Source organism: Mustela putorius, unplaced genomic scaffold, assembly GCF_011764305.1.
Source record: "Mustela putorius furo isolate JIRA1106 unplaced genomic scaffold, ASM1176430v1.1 tig00003988_pilon_pilon_pilon, whole genome shotgun sequence".
NCBI classification, from domain to species: domain Eukaryota; kingdom Metazoa; phylum Chordata; class Mammalia; order Carnivora; family Mustelidae; genus Mustela; species Mustela putorius.
The window spans coordinates 15130142-15153060 of record NW_025422127.1 but is presented as its reverse complement, the minus strand read 5'-3'; the positions used below and the strand labels follow the sequence as shown (position 1 = coordinate 15153060).

At 41.1% G+C, this 22919-nt stretch overlaps 1 protein-coding gene across 5 annotated transcripts in view; it reads left to right on the top strand.

Moving 5' to 3' along the window:
* The first annotated feature begins 3493 nt into the window (after window positions 1-3493).
* RAD52 (RAD52 homolog, DNA repair protein) overlaps window positions 3494-22919 on the top strand; it is a 36284-nt gene continuing 16858 nt past the window's right edge. For 2 of the 5 annotated variants that reach the window (XM_013046420.2, XM_013046418.2), the window contains exons 1-7: window positions 3495-3599; window positions 5179-5303; window positions 17441-17545; window positions 18796-18897; window positions 19470-19563; window positions 19735-19802; window positions 22485-22603. In XM_013046420.2, coding sequence (XP_012901874.1) covers window positions 17459-17545; window positions 18796-18897; window positions 19470-19563; window positions 19735-19802; window positions 22485-22603 — 470 coding nt within the window. In that variant the 5' untranslated portion in view covers window positions 3495-3599; window positions 5179-5303; window positions 17441-17458. Of the gene's footprint in view, window positions 3600-5178; window positions 5304-17440; window positions 17546-18795; window positions 18898-19469; window positions 19564-19734; window positions 19803-22484; window positions 22604-22919 lie in introns of all 5 variants that reach the window. The other 3 variants (XM_013046422.2, XM_013046419.2, XM_013046421.2) reach the window with 3 other exon arrangements.

Here is a 22919-nt window from a genome sequence, read left to right as displayed (position 1 = left end):
TCAGTGGGAAACCTGCTTCTCCTTCTCCCATTCCCCTGCTTGTGTTCCTGCCCTCGCTCGCTCTATCAAATAAATAAATGAAATCTTAAACAAATATATCTCTTTAAGACTATGCTTTCAATTCTTTTGAGCATATACCTGGAAGGAAAATTGCTGGATTAAATAGTAATTCCATTTTTAATTTTTTGAAGAACCATTAAGTGGTTTTCCATAGTGTTTGCCCCATTTTACATTCCTACCGATAGGGCTCAAAGGTTCTAATTTTTCTACATCTGCATCAAGATTCTAAAGTTACTATTAGCCATCCTAATGGGTATGCAAGCTATTTTATGTGTATAATTTTGGACCCTGCTTTTTCCACAGAAAAAGATCTTGGACAATTTTTGCATGTCAATGGACATTTAAACATGATTTTTAATGGCCATATTATTATTATTTTTTAAGGATTTTATTTACTTATTTGAGAGAGAGAGAGAGAACATGAGTGGGATAGGGGCAAAGGGGCAGAGAGAGAGAGGTAGCGGAAGAAGGAGAAGCAGTCTACTTACTAAGCAGGGAGCCCGGTGTGGGGCTTCATCCCAGAACCCAGGGATCATGATCTGAGCTGAAGGCAAGAGCTTAACTAGCTGAGCCACCCAGGTGGCTTAATAGATCCCCTAATGTGGTATTTTAATTTGTTTCCAGTACTTTTTAGGTTTGAAATCTTTGTGTACATCCCTGATATTTTCTTTAGCTGATAAGGTCCTAGAGGTTGAATTCCTGGGTCAAAGCCTATATATATATAGGATATATATATATAGGAGATATATATATATATATGATATATATACATATTTATATAATTTTTTTTAGATTTTACTAAAAATCTAAGATTTTTAGTAAAAAATAAGATTTTACTTATTTCTTAGAGAGAGAACAAGCCAAGGGAAGAGGTGGAGGGAGAGGGAGAAGAAGGCTTCCTTCCGAGCGGAGAGTTGGATGTGGGACTTAATCCCAGGGATCTGGGATCATGACCTGAGTAGAAGACAGACTATCAACCAACTGAGCCACTCAGGCATCCCTGAAGCATATGTAATTTTAATATATATTGTCAGATTTCTTTCCTAAAAGATTGCATCAGTTTATATTCCTACTAGCAGTGTAAGAGTATCATCTGCACTGAATATTATCAGACAATATTAATTATTATTATTTTTTAAAGATTTTATTTATTTATTTGAGAGAGATCACAAGTAGGCAGAGAGCTAGGCGGGGGGTTGGGAGGGAGCAGGCTCCCTGCTGAGCAGAGAGCCCAATGCGGGGCTCCATCCCAGGACCCTGAGATCATGACCTGAGCTGAAGGAAGAGGCTTAACCCACTGAGCCACCCAGGTGCCCCAACATGGGACTTTAATTTATGACCCTGAGATCAAGAGCCCCATGCTTCACCAATTGAGCCAGTCAGGCATCCTTCAGACATTATTTTAACGTATGATCATAAATACAAGGTCAGCAAGAATATACATAACTGACAACAATGGTTAAATCTGAGAATAAAACTGGTTCTGATGTATGAGTGGTCAAATAAAATGTTTTTACTTTTTTTTTTTTTTTAAAGATTTTATTTATTCACTTGACAGAGAGAGATTACATGTAGGCAGAGAGGCAGGCAGAGAGAGAGAGGAGGAAGCAGGCTCCCTGCTGAGCAGAGAGCCCGATACGGGACTCGATCCCAGAACTCTGGGATCATGACCTGAGCCGAAGGCAGCGGCTCAACCCACTGAGCCACCCAAAACTTTTACTTTTATTGTGTGTATTTTTCAATAAGAATGTGATCATGTAGTATTTATGTAAATTATTTTAATTTCCTAAATTAACACAGAAGTGAGTGAAACGACACACTTATTTTAATATGCGTATTTTTTACTTTTATTAAAATTAAAACTTTTTTCATATTTATTGTATTATCCTTTTGTGAAATATCTACTCATACCATTGGTCTGTTATTCTTGTTAGAACTTTTTATACACAAGCTCTCTCTACCATTCATGATTCTCCCCCTTTTTCATGTTTACTTCTGAAGTTTACTTTATTTTCAACTTCCAGAAGTTTAAAGTTTTATGTAGATAGTTACATTTTGTCCCTCTTTTACATTATGATTTATGTCTCATTTTTATACTTAGAAAGTCCTCCATTCTGAGGGATACTCATCTGTGTATCTTTTATTTTGTTTTATGTGTACCTTTGTTTACCATTTCACTCTTTTTTTTTTTAAGATTTTATTTATTTATTTGACAGAGATTACAAGTAAGCAGAGAGGCATTCAGAGAGAGGAGGAAGCAGGCTCCCTGCTGAGCAGAGAGCCGGATGTGGGGCTCGCTCCCAGGACCCTGGGATCATGACCTGAGCCAAAGGCAGAGGCTTTAACCCACTGAGCCACCTAGGCGCCCCTACCATTTCACTCTTGAATAAAACTGTAATTTATTTTAGTGTATGTTTTGATAAGGAATCAACCCAAACGGTTAATTAATCATCCCAACACCATTTTAAAAGTAAACCATTCCTTTCTTGGTTGATTTGAAATGCTACCTTTACCAAACAAATTGTTCATGCTTTGTATCTGATTTAGGCTTTTTACTCAGCTTCTGACGGTGTTACTGGGAAGAGTGAGTTAGTCATCCAGGAAATGACTTGTTCTGGAGTATTGCTGCACAGATAATGAACGGTCTGGTTAAAGCGATGTATTGAAACAACCAATTTGGAAACGTAAGAGAATGATTTTGTTGGAGTCCTTAGTACTTAAGAGGGGCTGTGATGACTAAACATTTTAATCTTGTTTTTGAACACTGCTAATAGGGTGTGCAGTCATCACCCAGTTGCAAGGCACAGTTCCAAGGGCCATTCTAAAGAACTCCCTTCCTACATGCCGCCACACTCTCATTTCCCTCCGGTCCCAGCTAATTTAAGAAGCCATCAGGTGTGTGTTTGTGTGCGCGTGCGGCAGTAGCGGGAGAGGAAGAGGGCTTAATGAGCAAATGTGTCCACCCTACCTCGGTTTGCTGAGCCTGCCTGAGGTGGAATCTGTAAATGTGATGACCATTCTAAAGAAGACTTAAAATCCTGTTTTTCTTTTCCTGCAGTATCCCTCGCGTGCACGGACGGATCCGAGAAGTTCCTACCCACCCCATCGCTTCATTCTATCTGGGGATTGGGTTTGTGAGATCTCTCGGTAAGGCGCCGAAATGCTCCTCGTTAGCTTGCCGAGTCCGCCAGGGGGCAGCAGAGACCTGGCGGCAGCAAAAGTAAAGGGAGTTTGGGGGAGATGGAGGCAGTAGGAGTGACTCAGAGAAATTGGCCTTGGCACGTCGTAGTCAGCGTCGCGCTGCCAGGTTGCTCTACGGCTTTCAGCAGATTGCCTTGCGGCTCGTCTCCCTTGACTTAATTTTTAGCTCCTCCTCCTGTCCTCCCAGCCCGCCCCGGTCTCGTACTCGATTTGGACCTTCTTCCCAGAGTTCTCTTGCAGTTCTTTCCCAGGCTCCTCTGCGCGGCTCTATCTAAACTCCCTTCTTGCATTTAGCCTAGACCGAGCTCCCTGCGTGCACCGCGCGCTTCCTGAGGCGCGTAAGTGGAGAGGAAGGGAGGGAGGACGGTCCAATTGGGGTGGTTCCGGCCCGGGGTTGTGGAGCGTGGGCGGCGCAGATTCTGAGTAGATCGATTGGGGAGGCGGTTGAGGTCGTCCTGAGGGCTCCAGCAGCGTGGTCCTGAGACCGGGGCCTGTACTAGTTAGAACAGTAGGAGCTCAGGGTCAGGGCTTAACTGAGAGTTTGGTTAGGAGGGACAGGGGTTCAGGAGACTTGGACCAACACCCCGAGACCCCACGACGGGGTGCAGGCGGCGTATTGTTAATTGTGGCGGTCCCATGCACGGGCGTGAGACCTCCCCAATGCTGCCTGTTGACAGGAGTGAAGGGTGCCGAAGTTTGTGTCCATAGCTAGGCGGGGTCCAGAGGAGTGGCCGCAGTTGGGAAGGAATTACTCATCTAAAGGAATCTGACATTGGTGTTTTGCCGCATAGTTAGCCTTCTTAGGCTTTTTTTTTTTTTTTTTATTGAGATGCAATTCATATACGATTAAATTCATCCATTTAAACAGTTCCGTGGGCTTAGTATATTCACAAGGTTGTGCAACCATCACCATTATCTAGTCCCATAACATTTTTATCACCCTGAACAGAAACCCACAACTCCTTAGCAGGCACTTCTCATTTGCCCCCATCCCCACCCCGCTAATCTGTTTTTTGCCTCTGAATTTGCCAATTCTAGATATTTCGCATAAATGGAATCCTACAGTTTTTGTGTGTTGGGCACATTTTCACCAAGCGTAACGTTTTCAAGGTTCATGCCTATTGAAGCATTGTCAATACTTCACTCCTTTTTATGGCTGAATAATATTAATAATCCCTTGTACGGATATACCACATTTTGTTTCTACATTAGTTGATGAACATTTGGGTTGTTTCTACTTTCGGCTTCCTAGACCTATTAAGGTCTATTCCTCCACAGAACTCACAGTCTGAGGCACGTTTTTAAATGTAATTCTCCTAAGCCAGCGTTTAACTCTGGGACTGGCTCAGGTATTTTAGTGGCCTCAGGTCTGGTATCTTTTAGGGAAAGTTATCTTTTAAAGTCCTCTCTTAAACCGCTAATTGTAGTGGTAACTAGCAGAGAAATATTTGTGTTGCTGCATGATGTGTGCCATGATCTTGTGATACAAACTGGGTGTAGGTAGATGAGTGAATGAAAAAGGTAGCTGATAGAACTATGGGAGAGCGGTTTTATCTCAAAACCAAACAAAAAAAACCTGTAGTTGATCCTCGTTATTCATAGACTCTCTTTTTTTTTTTTCAGAGATTTTATTCATTTATTTGACAGAGATCACAAGTAGGCAGAGAGGCAGGCAGAGACAGAGGGGGAAGCAGGCTCCCCACTGAGCAGAGAGTGTGATGTGGGGATCGATCCCAGGATCCTGACCTAAGCCGAATGTAGAGGCTTAACCCGCTGAGCCACCTAGGTGCCCCTATTCATAGAGTCTTTATTTGGGACGTACCTACCCATAAATTTTTGTAACCCCTAAATCAACACTCATAGTGTTTTGAGATATATTTAGTGTCACATTTTTCTCATTTTTGTACTTTTTGTTAGTGATTTCGCAGTTTGGAATGGCTTCCAAGCATGTGGCCGAAGTGCTGTCTAGCATTACAAGTCCAAGAAGGCTGTGATGTCTCTTACAGAGAAAAGAAAGCTTCTTTTAGATAAGTATTGTTCAGGTATGAGTTACATGCTTCTGGCTGTGAGGTCAGTATTAGTAAGTTAATATATATTGAGTGAGGTATCTTTCAGTAGAAACACACATAAAACAAGATTCTATATTGACTAGTTTAAGAAAATGTGACCAGAGGCTTACAAGGACCTAACCCTGTGTTTCTCCTCGGAGCAAATGGTTCAGTATTTGATAATTCAGTGTTCACGATGACTTCATAGAACTACCATGAATGAGAATTGACTGTATAACCAATGTAATTATTCAAGGACAGAAAGCCTAGTGTGGATATTCTTCTATCTCTATAACTTCTAACATTTTTCCACTCAAGGCATTCGTTTTTAATACCATACTGGCAGTTTTAAAGTGAAGAGAAGCTAAAATAAAAGTAAAATGCTCTAGTGCTGGGTCAGGACTATGTTAAGTGCTGGAGATTCAGTAATTAGTATATGGCCTTTCTGTTCTTGAATGCCTGAGTGTGGATTAGAGTGTAGTATGTGCCTTTTTTTTTGGAATGTGTGTTTTGATGTATGTCTAAAATGCTAGAGAACATAGGATTGATTCTGTTTAGAGTGTAACCTGCATAAGGCTTCAAAGAGAAGATGACATTTGAAGTTTCACAAAATGTTACAGCAGCATGTACATACCTGAAAATAAAAGAAAAAAAAACTTGGTCTCTAATCCTGCTGTTCTTTATCCTTGCAATCAGATCCTTGCTGTCACTGAGTTGCCAGTTCTGCCCCCTGTAATACATATCCAGAGTCCATTCTTTCTTGACATGGCCATGATCTTCCTTTATCAGTTTCTCTCTGGACTGTTGGAACAGATTCCTAACTTATCCCTCCCTCATTCACTGTTGACAAAGAGCCTTCTGATGACTGAATATAATCTCATCATTCTCAGCTTAAAATTTCCATTGCTGTCCCAAGGTTTATAAACTAATGTTTCAAACTTTTTAAGGTGACTAATATTACCCTCTATGCCCTGCCTATCTTGTCTTTTTTTTTTTTTTTAAGATTTTTTTTTAAATTTCATGGAGAGGAGGGGGAGTGGTAGAGAGAGAAGCAGGCAATCCACTGAGCAGAGAGCCTGATGCTGGGGTATGTCCCAGTACCCTGGGATCATGACCTGAGCCGAAGGCAGACGCTTAGACAACTGAGCCACCAAGGTGCCCCCTGTCCTTTCTTTAATACATATGAGAAAAGGTCCGACAAAAGAGGAAAATTTCCTTATGTAACATGCCTCATTCCTTATTCCTTCCTTCTTCTCTCCACTTATAATTAGAAATGCTTTTAGGTGAGAAGGAAGTAGATCAGAATAAAAACATTTTTACAAATCTCATTGACCTTCTTAATATATCTCAAAATCATCCATTTCTCGCTCATAGACCCTGTCCTGGTTCAATCTCTTTACCTTTCCATCCCACACATCTTTTTTCTTTTCTTTCTTTCTTTCTTTTTTTTTTTTTTTTTGAGAGGGTGGTGGAGGGGCAAGGGAGATGGGAGAGAGAGAATCTTAAGCAGGCTCCATACCCAGCGCAGAGCCCAATGTGGATCCCAGCGTGGGGCTCAGTCTCACAACCCTGAGATGGTGGCCTGAGCCAAGATCAAGAGTCGGAGCTTAACTGACTGAGCTACCCAGGTGTCTCCATCCCACAAATCTTTTCTTGGTTATATGATTTTATTTCTCTAAGACAATACCTATCAGAATAATTCTTGGGTCATATGGCAGATGCATGTTTAATTTCTAAAGAAATTATCAGTTTAATTTCCAAAATTATAAAACATAATTCTTCTAGAAGAAAATCTAAAAGGATAGCTTCATGACACATCTGAGGGTGTGCAGAGCTTTCTTAGACAAGACTTAGAAAGCAATACCCACTTAAAAAATGTGATAACAACAAATTCAAAACTTCTCATCAAAGACAACTCTAAGAAAATGAATAGGCAATCACCAAGACACCTACCTAACAAAAGACTGACCTCCAGAATATAAAAAGAGCCATTAGGGTTCAAGGCCTGGGGATAATCCTCTGTGGCCTGCTGTTCTACTCTCTGAACCCAAGTCATTAGTCTTTTTTCATGGAGGGTAACGTGCTTACAGCTGAATAGTTTTTTCATTCTTTTTCCAGCCAGCTGTGTATGAGAATTCTAGTTGCTTCACTTCCTTGCCAACTTTTGGCGCTGTAGTTTTTATTTTTAGCCATTCTGGAGGGTATGGAGGGGTATGTCATTATGGTTTTAATTTTAGTCCTTGATTACTAATGATTTTGGAACACTTTCCTAGGCTTGTTCACATTTGTGTATCTTCCTCTAAGTACTTGCTCAGATTTTTGACCACTTAAAGTTGGGTTATTTGTCTCTATTATTGAGTTGCAGGAGTTATATCTTTTTTATGTTCTAGATATCAGTCTTTTGTGGTTGCCTAATCATTTTCAGAGTGCTCTTTGGTAAGCAAAGTATTACATTTTGGTTTAGTCATATTTATCATTTTTTTTTTAATTGTTACTACTTTCTGGGTCTTGTCTAAGAAATTTTGACTACCTTTAGGATGTGAAGATACAGTTCTATATTTTCTTCTAGAAATTTTATCATTGTAGCTTTTATATTTAGGCCTATGACCCATCTCTATTCTTTGTGAATTGTGTGAAAAATATTTTGTGGAAAATATAAAATTTTTTCTCCATATGGAGATCCAGTTATCCCACCACCATTTGTTGAAAATGTCATTGCATTACATTTGTACCTTAGCAATTCAGATTGCCATTCAGATGACTGTATAAATGGTGGTTGGTTTCTGGGCTTTTTTTGTGTGTTCTACTGATTTTTTGTTTTAATTTAAGATTTATTTGTTTATTTTAGAGAGAGAGTGTGTGCAAGAGTAGGGGGAGGGGCAGAGGGAAAGGGAGAGAATCTCTAGCAGACTCCCCGTTGAGCATGGAGCTCAAGGCAGGGCTTGATCCCACAACCCAGAGACCTTGACCCTGAGACCATGACCTGAGCCAAAAACCAACTGAGCCGCCCAGGCACCCCACGACTGATCAATTCTTATGTCAGTTTTAATTACTTCTCTTTTAATTATTGTAGCTTTATAGTGAGCCATGAGTTTGACTGTGTGACATCAACTTTGTTGATGGTCTTTCAACTTTGTTGTTTTTCAAGATTGATTTGGACAGTCTAGTTCCTTTGCATTTTCCATATAAATATTAGAACCATTTTATCAATGTCTATAAAAAAGTCTTTTAGGGGGCACCTGGGTGGCTCAGTGGGTTAAAACCTCTGCCTTCGGCTAGGGTCATGATCCTGGGGTCTGGGATCGAGCCCCACATCGGGGTCTCTGCTCCAAGGGGAGCCTGCTTTCTCCTCTCTCTGCCTGCCTCTCTGCCTGCTTGTGATCTCTGTCTGTCAAATAAATAAATAAAATCTTTAAAAAAAAAAGTCTTTTAGGATTATGACTGGGGTGACATTTAATCTTTAGGTCAACTTGGGAAAAATTAACATCTTAATGGTATTGATTATCGAAACCTATGAACATGATATATCTCCCTTTGCGGTCTTTTTCTTTTCTTTTCTTTTTTAAAGATTTTATTTATTTATTTGACAGAGATCACAAGTAGGCAGAGAGACAGGCAGAGAGAGAGAGGGGGAAGCAGTCTCCCTGAAGAACAGAGAGCCCTATGTGGGGATTGATCCCAGGACCCTGGGAGCTTTAACCCCCTGAGCCACCCAGGTGCCCCCTTTTTGCTAGGTCTTTATTTCTTTAAGACTGTTTGTAGTTTTTTTTTTAAACAATTTTTTATTTTTTTATTGACATATAGTGTATTATTAGCCTTAGGGGTACAGGTCTGTGAATTGTCAGGTTTACAAACTTCACAGCACTCACCGTAGCACATATCTTCCCCAATGTCCATAATCCCACCACCCTCTCCCTCCCTCCACCAACCCTCAGTTTGTTTTGTGAGATTAAGAGTCTCTTATGGTTTGTTTCCCTCCTGATCCCATCTTGTTTCATTTATTCCTTTCCTATCCCCCAAACTCCCCACGTTGCCTCTCAACTTCATATCTGTTTGTAGTTTTTAGTGGGAAGATCTTATATATCTTTCATTAAATTTATTCCTAATTATGCCTTTTTAACTCTAATGTAAGATGGAGTCATCATTTTTATTGTTATTTTGTATATAATGGGCCATTTTTCTTTGACTGCTTCCCAGATTTTCTCTTTATTTATTTTTTTCAGCAGTTTGCCTACAGTGTGTCTAGGTGTGATTTTCTTTGTTTTTATTCTTCTTGAGGTTTTCTAACCTTAAATCTATAAATTTATGCCTGTCACCCAATTTAGGAAATTCCAAGTCATTAATTTTTTTTGGTACTGTTTTGTTTTCCATTGGCTTTAACCTCTTTTTTTGGGACTTCAATTATATTTGTATTAGCTGTTTTTATATTATTCTACAGGACCTTGAGACTCTCATTATTTTCAGTTTGTCTTTTTCTCCTTTTCAGATTATATAATTTCTATGGCACCATCTTTAAGTTCATTGACTCTTTTTTGTCTTTAATTTTGTATTTTGTGAACAGGATTGATAGATGGTTTATCAATTCCTAGTTCAAGAACAGTTCCTATTCTTTTGGAAGTGTAGTGAGTATGGTTTCTTTATTAGAAGGCAAAAAAGCCAAAAAAGGGACATGGTTATATGTCCTCTGATTTTGAATTTTCTCTTGTCTTGTAGGATCTATACTCTGCCCTCTCTGTTCTTCACAGTGTCATTTCAAAAGGCACCTCATTCTTTTTTGCCCTCTTCTCCCCGGAAATACGGGCTTTCCAAGATTGCCTCCTTGAGTAGTGTATATGCTTTTTTTCATGGACTGCTCTGACCTACCAGAACTCTGTCAGTATCTTCATTCTTCGTGTAGGTTATCTTCTGGAAGCAATTTTAGTTCCATCTTTGGCTCTCTATCCTCCTCTCTCTCCTGTGCATTTCTCTTCCCATCCATGTCCCTCCTTCCTCTCTTTGAAGAGTTAAGATGTGCATTTGAGAAATATCTCCACCAGAAGTTGGTGTTTATTTTTTCTAATTTCAGGCAATTTGAAGCTAGTAGTATTTTCAGTCTTCTCATTATATTAGAAGATACAGGATATTTGTGGTTTTATTTGTTCTTCTTTTTGGTCTGCATTGGTTGTATTGGGATATTTGGATTTATATAGCTGCCCTAACTGTGGCTGTGCAGAAAGTCTTTCCTAACATTTTATTTTGAAACATTTGAAGCTTTCAGAAAAGTTATACAAGGATTGCCTGCATATCCTTCACTTAGATTCATAAATTTGTTACTTTATCTTCCTCTCCTCCTCTTTGTGCATGTGTGTGCACACACACATTTTATTAGTTGATTGATTTGAGAGTAAGTTGCAGAAAACATGGCAATTCACTCCACTACTTCATCATATATCTCCTAAGGACAAGATCATCCTCTTACATAACTCTGATGCAAATTTAACAACAGTGCAATGCATTTGAATAATATGCAGTCCATCATCCGAATCCCCTCTAGACTATCCTTTACAGTTTTTTTTCCCCGATCTAAAATCCTTTCAAAGAACCACAATGTAGTTGTAGTTGTTGTGTGTTGTGTGTCTTTAATCTCTTGATCTAGAAGAGTTCATTTGCTTTGTTTTATTTTATTCTATATTTTGCTTTGTTTTATTTATTTATTTTTTAAGTAATTAAAAAATTTTTTTTATAAAGATATAATGTATTATTAGCCCCAGGGGTACAGGTCTGTGAGTCACCAGGTTTACACACTTCACAGCACTCACCAAAGCACATACCCTCCTTTGTTTTCCTTTTTAAGACATTGACATGGTGTGAATCCAAATGTTAGAGGTTTCAACTTGTCTAATTATTTCCTCTTGATTAGAGTCATGATTAAATTGGTAGAAATACTCCTTAAGTGACGTTGTGACCTTTTTAGTATATCCATCAGGGAGCTTATGATGGGACTATCACTGGCGACATTATGTTTGATTACCTGATTAAGTAGCATCTACTAGATTTCTCCATTGTAAAGGTATCTTTTGCTTCCCCTATATTTTTCTTCAAACATACGTAGCTTATCTGAGAGAAGAGCCCAGGATGTGCGGTAGAGGTGAGGGGAGTGAGACAGGAAAGAAAGGGCATTTATCAGAGGGTGAGGTGCATGGCCACGCCAGTTACCACTAGTGGGCAACCAAACCTAATTTCACTGGGAAACTCAAGCCAATGTAGAACTCACAGCTCAGTGTTATCTCACAAAGTGGGTAAGAGATCTAGGGTCTTTAAACACCAGCTCCCATCAGTCAGTAGTGGAGGGCTGCTCCCAAGGGCATCGGTTCTCTGGTGCTTCCAGTGTACCATGAACAGGCACAAAATGGGCCCTGGATGCCAAAAAAGGCCCTCAGATAAAGAGATACAAATGTTGGCATTTGGCAGTTAGGCCTAGGTGCACGATTGTGGTAAGAGCTGAAGGGATAGTTAGCAGAGTGTCCATGGTATCTCTATACCTGGGAACCCCAGAATCTAGACTTGAGGCAAAACCTTATGTGCTATGATTTCTTCAGGAAGCAGAAGTGAGGAAAGGGAGATTGAGGAGAGAAGGAAGATTAAGTCATTTCAAGGGGACATTTCCAAGCTGGCCACCCCTTGATTAACAAGTACAACTGACTGCTTGATCTCTTAATGCTGTCTCTCAGAAGCATGTATGAAGTCTGTATCCCAGGACAGCCCCCTGGGGGCTTCCCACCAAAGAAAGGAGGGAGAAGAATTTAACCCTCAGCTTCTGTATCTCATCGGTAAAAGGTTTGCCGCATGCTGTATTCCCTCCCTCAGATTTCCAGGTTGTGCATGTGTGGGCATCAGGTGGGTCCCACAGGTTATCACACCTTCAAGGTGAGAGGGGAGCCCCGGGAGGGAGTGAGAGGCAAATGGCATGAGCAGGAGGTGAGGGACTGGTGGTCGTGCCTCTGTGCATTCAGTTAGAACTCAATGCGTATTTGGTCTATCTCATGGCAACTGGGGTAGAAAAAGTAGTCAAGGGCCTCAGATATCGGCAAGGCCAAGAAGATTTGAGGTGCTGCATAAGATATGCCTGATAAATGTGGAAGACTCCAGATTTTTGTTTAGCAAGTGTGCACATACACACACACACACAAAACATACATGAACTTGATCACATACAGGAAAAAGAGTTTTCTGTTGTTGGTGGTGATCCAGTCAAATTTTACTTCCTTCCATATTTTTTGATATATGTGTAAAGCTTTCTATAATAAAGATGTTGTAATTTTATAATGGGAAAATGATTGTAGACAGTTTTAGAAAGGAAGGCAGTCAGCTTTTTCTCAAATAGTAACTGGCAGGGGAAAAAAAAATGATTCCATGTTTTACTTTGTGGGCAGAGATGAAATTGTCCTTTTCTGTGATAAAAGGTTGACTCTTCTAAGATATTGTTTAGAAAAATAGCAAGTTGCTTTTGAAGTGTGAGAAATATAACTCTTGCCTTATAAAATCAGTTTCTAAGGAATTAAAAAATATACTTTGTCTCTGTATCCTACACTATGTACTTCATCATCCATCCATCCATCCATTCATTCACTTAATCACTCACCCAATGAATGCTTCCCTTCCTGACCCCTTAGGGGGAACAGGTTACCATGCTGCTCACTGAGGGGCCAAGAAGAATCAAGAATCTCCTGCCTTCTAAGGGCTCACACTGGAGTGGGGAAAGCAGATGAAAGAGACAGTACTCACCAAATGCTTTCTTATACTTCTAGCCTCCACTGCCATTAAGTGGGAGCCTTGTGACAAGTTCTGTCCAGTGAACTGTGACCAGAAGTGATGCATATCGCTTCTGGCCTAAGGCAGCTATGAACCCGTGTGACTTTAACAACTCTTTCTTCCCTTGCAGTGATGACCTTGGAGGTCACATGTGCTTAGATGACACAGCCACCAGTTGGGCAGGGCCACCAGACTGGGTACCTGAAGGAACATAAACCTTCATTGTGTTATTTTACCTCCTTTTTTTTTATTGTGGCAAAATATACATAACAAATTTTTAACCTTTTTTTTTTTAATATTTTATTTATTTATTTGACAGAAAGACAGTGAGAGCAGGAACACAAGCAGGGGGAGTGGGAGAGGTAGAAGCAGGCTTCCCACTGAGCAGGGAGCCAGATGTGGGGCTCGATCCCAATTACCACCAGAGCTGAAGGCAGACTCTTAACGATTGAGCCACCCAGGCGCCCCATATTTTTAACCATTTTTAAGTGTGTAGCTCAGTGGCTTTGGGTATATTCCCAGTGTATTTCCCTTTGTTTTTTTTAACAAATAAGTGGACAGGTGCTCATTTGAGACTTTATAAATCTCCCCTACAACTTTCTTGTATCTAGTGATGATTTCTGCTGGGTGCTGTTATTATCACATTTTATTTTTTAAAGATTTATTTATTTGAGAGAGGGAGTGAGTGAGAACGAACCCGAGCTGGGGGAGGAGCAGAGGAAGAGAGGGAAACAGACTCCCGGCTGAGCAGGAAGCCCAGCGGTGGTTGATCTGGGACTCCAGGATCGCGACCTGAGCCAAAGACCAGCACTTAACTGCCTGAGCCACCCAGCGTCTCTTATCCCATCATTTTAATATGATACATTTATAAGGTTGATTTTAATAATATTCCCCTTTACAGATGAGGAAATTGAAACACAGAAAGTTTGAGTAATTGTCCAACTTAACGTATTGGATGGAGGGTGATATTGAACCACATCTGACTCTAACGTTCAAAGTGTGCTTTATAGCAGGGGTTGGTACACTGTGGCCTGTGGACCAAATCTGCCACTTCTTTTTGTGATAAAGTTTTACTGGGACACAACCACACCCATTTGTTTACATATCATCTGTGGCTGCTTCCACACTAAAATGCCAGAGTTACATAGGTGTGACAGAGACCATATAGTCTGCAAAACCTAAAATACTATCTGGCACTTTAAAGAGAAGGTTTGCAGACCTCTGCTTTATATAATAGGTCTTCAATTTTTTTTCTTTTTATTAAAGGCAGATGCGTAATGACTGAGCCACCCAGGGACCCCATAGTTGTGTTCTAAATATGGTCCTTATTCCACTATTTCTTATTGCAACAATTTTAAGGTTTTTTTTGTTTTTGTTTTTTGTTTTTTAAGTAATCCCTGTGCCCAGCGTGGGATTCAAACTCACAACCTGAGATCAAGAGTTGAGTGTTCTACTGGCTGAGCCAGCCGGGCACCCAACCTGTTTTAACAGATTGTGTGTGTGTCTGTGTATGTTCCGGTTTCTCCACATCCTTGCTAATGTTGGTTATTCTTTTTTACTGTAGCTATCCCAGTATGTGTGAAGTGTTTCTTTTTTTTTTCAAGTTTTTATTTAAATATAGTTAGTTAACATACAGTGTAATATTAATTTCAGGTGTATAATACAGTGATTCTGTTTTAACAATTTTTTTAGAAGTTTATTTATTTATTTAAATAATCTCTACCCCCAATCTGGGGCTGGGGCTTGAACTCACCACCCTGAGATCAAGAGTCACATGCTCTTCTGACTGAGCCAGGCAGATGGCCCTGTTGTAACAATTTTAGACACTAATTATTAATTAACCTAGTATATGTCACTCTTCTACTTTCTTAGTGCCAGGTTAGAAATAGTTAATTGTTCTTAGTTGAAATGTAATGTTTTGTGATCATTTAAATGATTTTTTGCATTTTCGTCATACTACAGTAAGAAAGGTAAGACGCACTTAGCAATAGCTAACCTTTCAATACTTCCTGTGTGCACTATTCTAATGCAGTTTTCATGCAGTATCGTGGTAATCTCGACAGAACCCGTAGGAAATGCAGGTATTATTACTATGTCCGTTTTCTAGATGAGAGGACATAATTTAGAGAGATGTAGGATTTTTCCCTTGGTCAAGCACCTACTGGGTATTTGCCAGAAACCGACCTTTGGAACTTGAGCCCCCAAACGCTGTATTGTGGTGTGGTGGGGAATGTTCTGCCACCGGGCATTCCTAGATTTGTAGTTTTACTGTCAGCAAATAACCTGAAGACTACAGCATACTAGTGTGCTGAGGCACAACACTTTTTTTTTTCTTTTTGTCAAGTACTGTTTATTCTGCACATACCCACAGCCAGTTTGCACCAAGCAATTTCATTTTACTAAAGGAGGCAAGGGTCAGGTGGTGTCAAGAAAGGTGACCTGTAGTAAAGAACAGGAAGGCAACTATTGGGAGCAAATAAATTTTCATTTTTTGTGAACACCAAAGAATCCTGCAGTGCTACCCCCAGCGGCTGCAGTCCCGGGCCGCACGTGTGCGCACTCCTTTGCAACTGGTCCTGTGAAAGCAGACCTTTCATTTTGCCTTTACTGTTTTCTGTGACCCCCATGTTATCTTCCAAAGAGAGAAACACACCAGCTTCTCACCAGTAGGGACTTCCGTTGTCCAGTTACCTGCTGGATATACCTTCTTTCTGAGCTCTGGTTTGCCTTCCTTCACTGTGGTGGTCACCATGTCACCCCCACCAGCAGCAGGAAGCCTGTTCAGCCCCTGATCCCCCTCGCCAAGATCATCTGCAGATTTTTTGGCTCCTGTGCTGTTAGCACAGTTGATCATGGCTTCTACTGGAAGAGCCAGGAAATCCGGAATTTCACACCGGAGGACCCACCATGTCCTCGCTTCCATGTCTTGAACTCTGGAAAGGGACAGAAAGGCTGGGGCCCAGCACTGAATCCATCTGATCTGAGACAGGTGTAGGGATAGTCAGGTAGTGGGTCAGCCAGTGGCAAATGCTGCTTCTGAGGGTAATTCTGTTTACTAATGGACTGTACATTTGCATAGTCTCAGTCTAATGCACTGGCTCCCAAACTTGAGGCGGGGTCAGAATCACGTGGTGGACTTGGGCAAGCACTAACTCCTCAGCTTTGCCTTTAGTTTCTGATCCAGGAGGTCTAGGGTAGGACCTGGCGATTTGCATTTCTAATAAGTTCCCAGGTGATGCTGATGCTGCAAAAGACCTAACTGGTCTAATGCTTTATTCTTCCTGAATATTAGGGCCATCCACACTGCCATCTCTTGCTCTTTAACTTTCCTTTTAGTCTCCTACCAGCTCCTGGAAAGCAGGTGAGTTATTGTGGCTTTTACTTTAAAAAAATATATATTTAATTTATTTATTTGAGAGAGAGAGAAAGAGAGAGAACACAAGCACAGGGAAAGTCAGAGGGAGAGGGAGAAGCAGCTTCCTTACTGAGCAGGGAGCCCAGTATGGGGCTTGATCCCAGGATACTGAGATCATGACCTGAGCTGACCTGAGTTAGGCAGTTGCTTAATGACTGAGCCACCTAGGCACCCCTGGCTTATACTTCTCTTTTTGACCCCACTGAAGCCAGAATCATGTTGTTCATATATGAGGTAGTAATGAGTTGATTGATTACTCTCCCTTGGAGTGTTTTTGTAATTTTGACTTTTTCAATTATAAACATTGCAATTATAAGGCGTTATAATTAAAAAATCACCTTAAATAACACCTAATGAACATTTTATGGTTTGTTTTTCTAAGTAGGCTCCTTGCCCAATGTGGAACTTGAACTCATGACCCTGAGATCAAGAGTCGCATGCTCTGCGGACTCAGCCAGCCAGGCACCCCAACCCTAGCCAGAATTTTAACAGAAAGATAGAAGGATTTTTAGTGCCATGTTGGATGATCGCTAAGCACTGAGGAACTTAGTCCTTGATTGGGGCAGTGCTTACAAGAAAAGCATTGGGGTGCCTGAGTGGCTCAGTTGTTAAGCATCTGCCTTCGTGGCTCAGGTCATGATCCCAGGTTCCTGGGTTCGAGTCCCACATTGGGGTCCTGCTCAGAGGGAAGCTTGCTTCTTCCTCTCCCATTCCCCCTGCTTGTGTTCCCTCTCTCACTGTTTCTCTGTCTCTGTCAAATAAATAAGTAAAATCTAAAAAAAACAAAACAAAACCCACATTAAGTGTTAAGTAAATCGACTTGTAGGATACTACATTTGGATGCTTTAGTCTGATTTTGTGTGGAGGCTCTTGCTTTTTACCTTCAGCATTCTTTGAGATCTTTTTAAATTTTCTCTTTTTATAGAGGTCACCTGGAATCAACATGTCTGGGACCGAGGAAGCAGTTCTTGGAGCCCGTGGCAACCATCCTTCTGTGGCTGGCAGCAACTCCGTGTTATGCTTCGGACAGGTAACTGTGTTTTCCATATCTGGGAAGAATGAGGTTAAGTGAAAAGGTAGGAGAAAGTAGTTTGTAGGGCATAATCATGTACGTGGAAACTATTTACGGTCAGTGGGTTTTCCATTCCGTGCATTATTTGGGACTCTGAGGAACTCTCAGGGCATCATGGAACTGTAGCATCTTGTAGTACTGGGGATTACATTGAGATTTACCTTTTGTTTATTTTTTTGATACATTACATATTTATATGGCATAGCATTCAAAATGAAACGTAGACTGTATGTGAATGCAAAGTCTTGCTCTTTCCCCATCACTCCTGTCTACATTTCACCCAGTTTCAAGGATTCCAGTGTCCTATTCTTTGTGGCAATATTCTGTACGTATAAAAGAGATTCTTGCTTTGTCCCCTCGAGTCCATCTTTGTCTTTACCATAGATCTGTTTGTGAAAATTTATTTCATTTATTTATTTATATTTTTAAAAAGATGTTATTTATTTATTTGACTGAGAGACATCACAAGTAGGCAGAGATGCAGGCAGAGAGAGAGGGGGAAGCAGGCTGCCCATTGAGCAGAGAGCCCGATGCTGGGCTCGATCCCAGGACCCCAAGACCATGACCTGAGCTGAAGGCAGAGGCTTAACCCACTGAGCCACCCAGGCACCCCCAATTTATTTCATTTAAATAGGACAAGGGGGAAACTACCAAGGGAACAGTAGTCAAATAAGTAGTGGTATATTTATGTATGTATAGGATGGAAAAGTGTTGAACTAGAGAAGAGGTATGTCTCCTGCTACCTTATGGGCATAAATGTCATATACAGACTCTGAGGTGGCACTTTTCAGTTTACCAATTCTGACTCGAGAAAATTTTGTCAGGAGGGTGGTGACACCTAGGGCAATGCCTCTCAAAATGGGGCCCAGTGACCCCTGGGGTCAACCAGACCTCTCCCGAGTCCACGGGGTCAAAAAGATTCCATAATAATACTAAAAAACTTCTTGCCTTTTCCTTTTCATTCTCTTACAAGTGAACAGTGAGACTCTCCAGAGCACACACAGCCTGGGGGGATACTGCTCTGATGGCTTATGGAAAGTGTGCCTTAGAAGTTTCTCAGTTTTAATTCCTAGTATTGGTAGATAAAACCCATGTAAACAAGAGCTCTTAGGGCCCTCAATACTTTTTAAGATTGTAACAGGGTCTGGATACTTGCTGGCATAGGAATGGGGTAATGTCAGTTTAATTTTTCCTTTTCTGGATTGCAGTATCAGTACACAGCAGATGAGTACCAGGCCATCCAGAACGCTCTGAGGCAGAGGCTGGGCCCGGAATACATCAGTAGCCGCATGGCTGGAGGAGGCCAGAGGGTAGGAGAGATGACATGCTTGAGAAGTGGGTGCCCCTCTAGCTGGCTACTCAGAGGATCTTTCTCCCTCTCTGGGTCCTCATGGATTCAGAAGGTCTCCTGCTCACTGTTGCTAGATGTTTCCTAGTGTCTTTGGGAGGGGATGGGTTCCAGCTGGCATCGTCATCTGAAGCCACCCAAGTGTTGTCTTCCATCTTGAGATATTTATACCATCTTTTAAAAATGTTTCTTTTGCCCTTTGCTTCTAATTTTATGTGTATATTTTTGGTCTCCTATAATATATGTCAGCCTGAGACTTGTACTTTTTTGGAAGCTGTGAGTTTTGGAAACTGCTAGGTGAGTGGGTATCTTTCTACTCTGAGTCTAATCCCTCCCCCAAGACAAAACACTAGTTCTAACTGGTTCCTTCTGGAAGATCTTTGAAATCAATTCACTGAGAATTTTCCTGGAATGTTAAAGGGCAGTTTTGCCAAAAAAGCTGGTAAGGAGTAAGTTAAGTAAATTTTGATTCTCATTTAGTATGGCAGGGACTTTTAACCAGCTCCCCCCTCTGCCTTTAATTTCTCTTCCCAGGTATGTTACATTGAGGGTCACAGGGTAATTAATCTGGCCAATGAGATGTTCGGTTACAACGGCTGGGCACACTCCATCACACAGCAGAATGTGGGTGAGTATGTTTCCTGGCAATGGTGACTTAATTTCCTTTACTTTGGTGCAAATTTCTGATGAGAGTATTTTGTGGGTGAGGATGTCGGTGTATTTTGTTGCTGGTAGGAGGAATATGGGTGAGGCACAGGGGTCAGTATCCTCTTCAATTGGTTCTCTTTCCCACTCCTAGATTTTGTTGACCTTAACAATGGCAAGTTCTACGTGGGAGTCTGTGCGTTTGTGAGAGTCCAGTTGAAGGTGAGGGTGATGGAGCAGACCCGCTGCCTCCAAGGGCCGGGTGGGTGGTGACAGAGAATGAGCAGGTAGAGAATTCTCTGGACTGGGCCTAGAGAGCTGGGGCTCAGCCAGTGTTCCTTAGACATTCTTACTCACGTGCATCCTAAATGAATGCTGAAAAATGCGTGTTTCCTGTACATTTTAAGTTGACACCTAAAAGGTTTCACCATAAGTACAAATGCACTGTAAGTCCTCTGCATTTCAAAAGTTTGCACTGCACCCCTTTGCTTTTATGAAAACCTATGCTGGTACCTGTTTTCCCTTAACTGAAAGCAATCTAGAGAGGATTTTCACTTCTATGAAAAAAAGCACACCCTGGTGGCAAGAGGGGCCCCGCTGAGTCCATCCCTGGGAACTACACTCACCATCTTGGCATCGAGTTGCCAGGGCTTTGAGCTCTGTCCGTGAGCATCTGTGCTCTAGCTCCATTTATTGTGTGCATCCATTAGCAAGATGTGTCCTTATGTTATCAGAAAAGCATAACTGGTTATTTTTTGGATCTGGGAATGCTGAGAGATTTTTCCATATAAATTAATGGCAATTCTTTGCTTTATACTATTTTGGCTTACGGAAGGTTTTATGAGAATGTTCGTTCTACTTTCGGATAGCAGGGGAAACCTGTAGTTACAACGGTATGTTTTTTAGTGTATTGTAAAATTTGACACTCTAAAATCTGTTACATCTTTCTCTTCCTTTTTTTATTCAAGTGTAATTAACACCCAGTGGTATATAGGTGTCAGGTGTACAATATTGTGATTCAGCACTTCGATACATTTTTCATGACTCATCAGGATAAGTGTATTCTCAGTCCCTGTTATTTCACATTTCTTTTCTTGTTACATCTTTTTAAAATGTATCAATGTATTTTATTTTATTTATTTATTTGACAGATCACAAGTAGGCAGAGAGGCAGGCAGAGAGAGAGGAGGAAGCAGGCTTCCTGCTGAGCGGAGAGCCCGATGCAGGACTTGATCCCAGGACCCTGGGATCATGACCTGAGCTGAAGGCAGAGGCTTTAACCCACTGAGCCACCCAGGCGCCCTGTATCAATGTATTTTAAATATCATAAACGATTAAATACTATGATCCACTTAAAAAAATACATGAGCAAGCTATTCTTTAGTCATGAGAAATTTTACATTTTTTTCTTCTCAAACTGATATTTCCATTCTGTCTCCCCATTGGCTTTTGTCCATATACATGTATAAACAAAATATATGTTGGGAATATATATTATGTATATATATTACATGAACACATGTAATATTATTTTTATTAATAACCTCAGCATATTCCTGTGTGTGTGTGTGTGTGTGTGTGTGTGTGTATGGGCATATAAATGTAATTTCAGTGACCTTAAGGCTCTAAATTTTAAAAAATTTCTTCTGGATTGAATTACTGTTACAGGTATTACTAACACAATTGATCAGTCAGTTGGGTCTATGAGGGGGACAAAATAACTACATCAAAATTTATATACTTAATAAAAATAAATTTTTATGGAAAATGCATTTCTTAATGAGATGGATGAAGCTTTTTTTTTCTTTCTGGGTGGTTTATATTTCCATAGTTTAATATTACTTTTTTTTTTTTTTAAAGATTTTATTTATTTATTTGACAGAGATCACAAGTAGATGGAGAGGCAGGCAGAGAGAGAGAGAGAGGGAAGCAGGCTCCCTGCTGAGCAGAGAGCCCGATGCGGGACTCGATCCCAGGATCCTGAGATCATGACCCGAGCCGAAGGCAGCGGCTCAACCCACTGAGCCACCCAGGCGCCCTGATATTACTTTTTCCTAGATAGAACATTCAGCATTAATTCTATTCTCACTTCTTATTTTTATAAATAGTACTTGGGACACCTGGGTGGCTCAGTCAGTTCAGTGTCTGCCTTGGGCCCAGGTCATGATCCCAGGGTCCTGGGATTGAGTCCTGCATCGGGCTCCCTGCTCAGCGGGGAGCCTGCTTCTCCCTCTGTCTGCTGCTCCCCATGCTTGTGCCATGTCTCTCTCCCTCTGACAAATAAGTTAAAAAAAAAAAACAAAACAAAACTGAGAAACCTTACTCACATAAATAAACTGGGAATGGAGAGAATTTTGTTGCAGTATCACCATTTCTTTGAATAAGCTTTCTGAGTTATATCTCAGAAATCAGAGTGCTATCCAAAATTACATTTGGTTCTCTGTCAGCTAATAATTTGATCAGGTATACCTTCATTTTTGATGAAAGCCAGGAAATGGATACCACCTGACCTGTGAAAAGATTTTTTGATTTGCTAGCCAATCGTTAAGAGTCTGTTAAATACAGTATTTCACATTTTTCTTTTGTTTCATGTCCCAGAGGTTTTTATACCTTGGGGCAGTGAACCTTAGGAAGATTTAGGGTGGGTTAGCTATGTGCCTTTTTTATGTGCACTTGTAAGTGGGTACGGAGAGGATTTTCTTGTACATTTCCAGGCAGATCAGGTCAAGGACATAGCACTAGAAATGAATTCTCTTCCAGCTCTCTGTGCCCGTGTGCCCTTTAGCAAGGCGCCCAGGTTCTGTGTGCCCTGGCGCAAATGCCCTTGAGGGTGAGGAGAGCTGTGGAGCCAGGACACAACTGCAGCTCTTCACGTTGGACTCTGAACTCCTTTTCTACCTGTAGGATGGTTCATATCATGAAGATGTGGGCTACGGTGTCAGCGAGGGCCTTAAGTCAAAAGCCTTGTCTTTGGAGAAGGCCAGGAAGGAGGCCGTGACAGACGGGCTGAAGCGGGCGCTGAGGTGAGCACGAGGGCTGGAGTCTAACCTGCGTCAGTTGTGAGACAATTCATTCACGTGGTACAAAAAGTTGTAATAACCCAAGCCTCACTCCCTCCTTGTCCCTGTCAGCCCTGTTTCCTACACTTTGAATTTTCCCTGTGGTTCTTTATGCTTAGGTCTCCCTTCTTTGAGAACAAGTGTTAGAATACTACATTCGCAGGGCACCTGGGTGGCTCAGTGGGTTAAGCATCTGCCTTTGGCTCAGGTCACCATCCTGGAGTCCCAAAATCAAGTCCCACATCAGGCTTCCTCAGTGGGGAGTCTGCTTCTTCCTTTG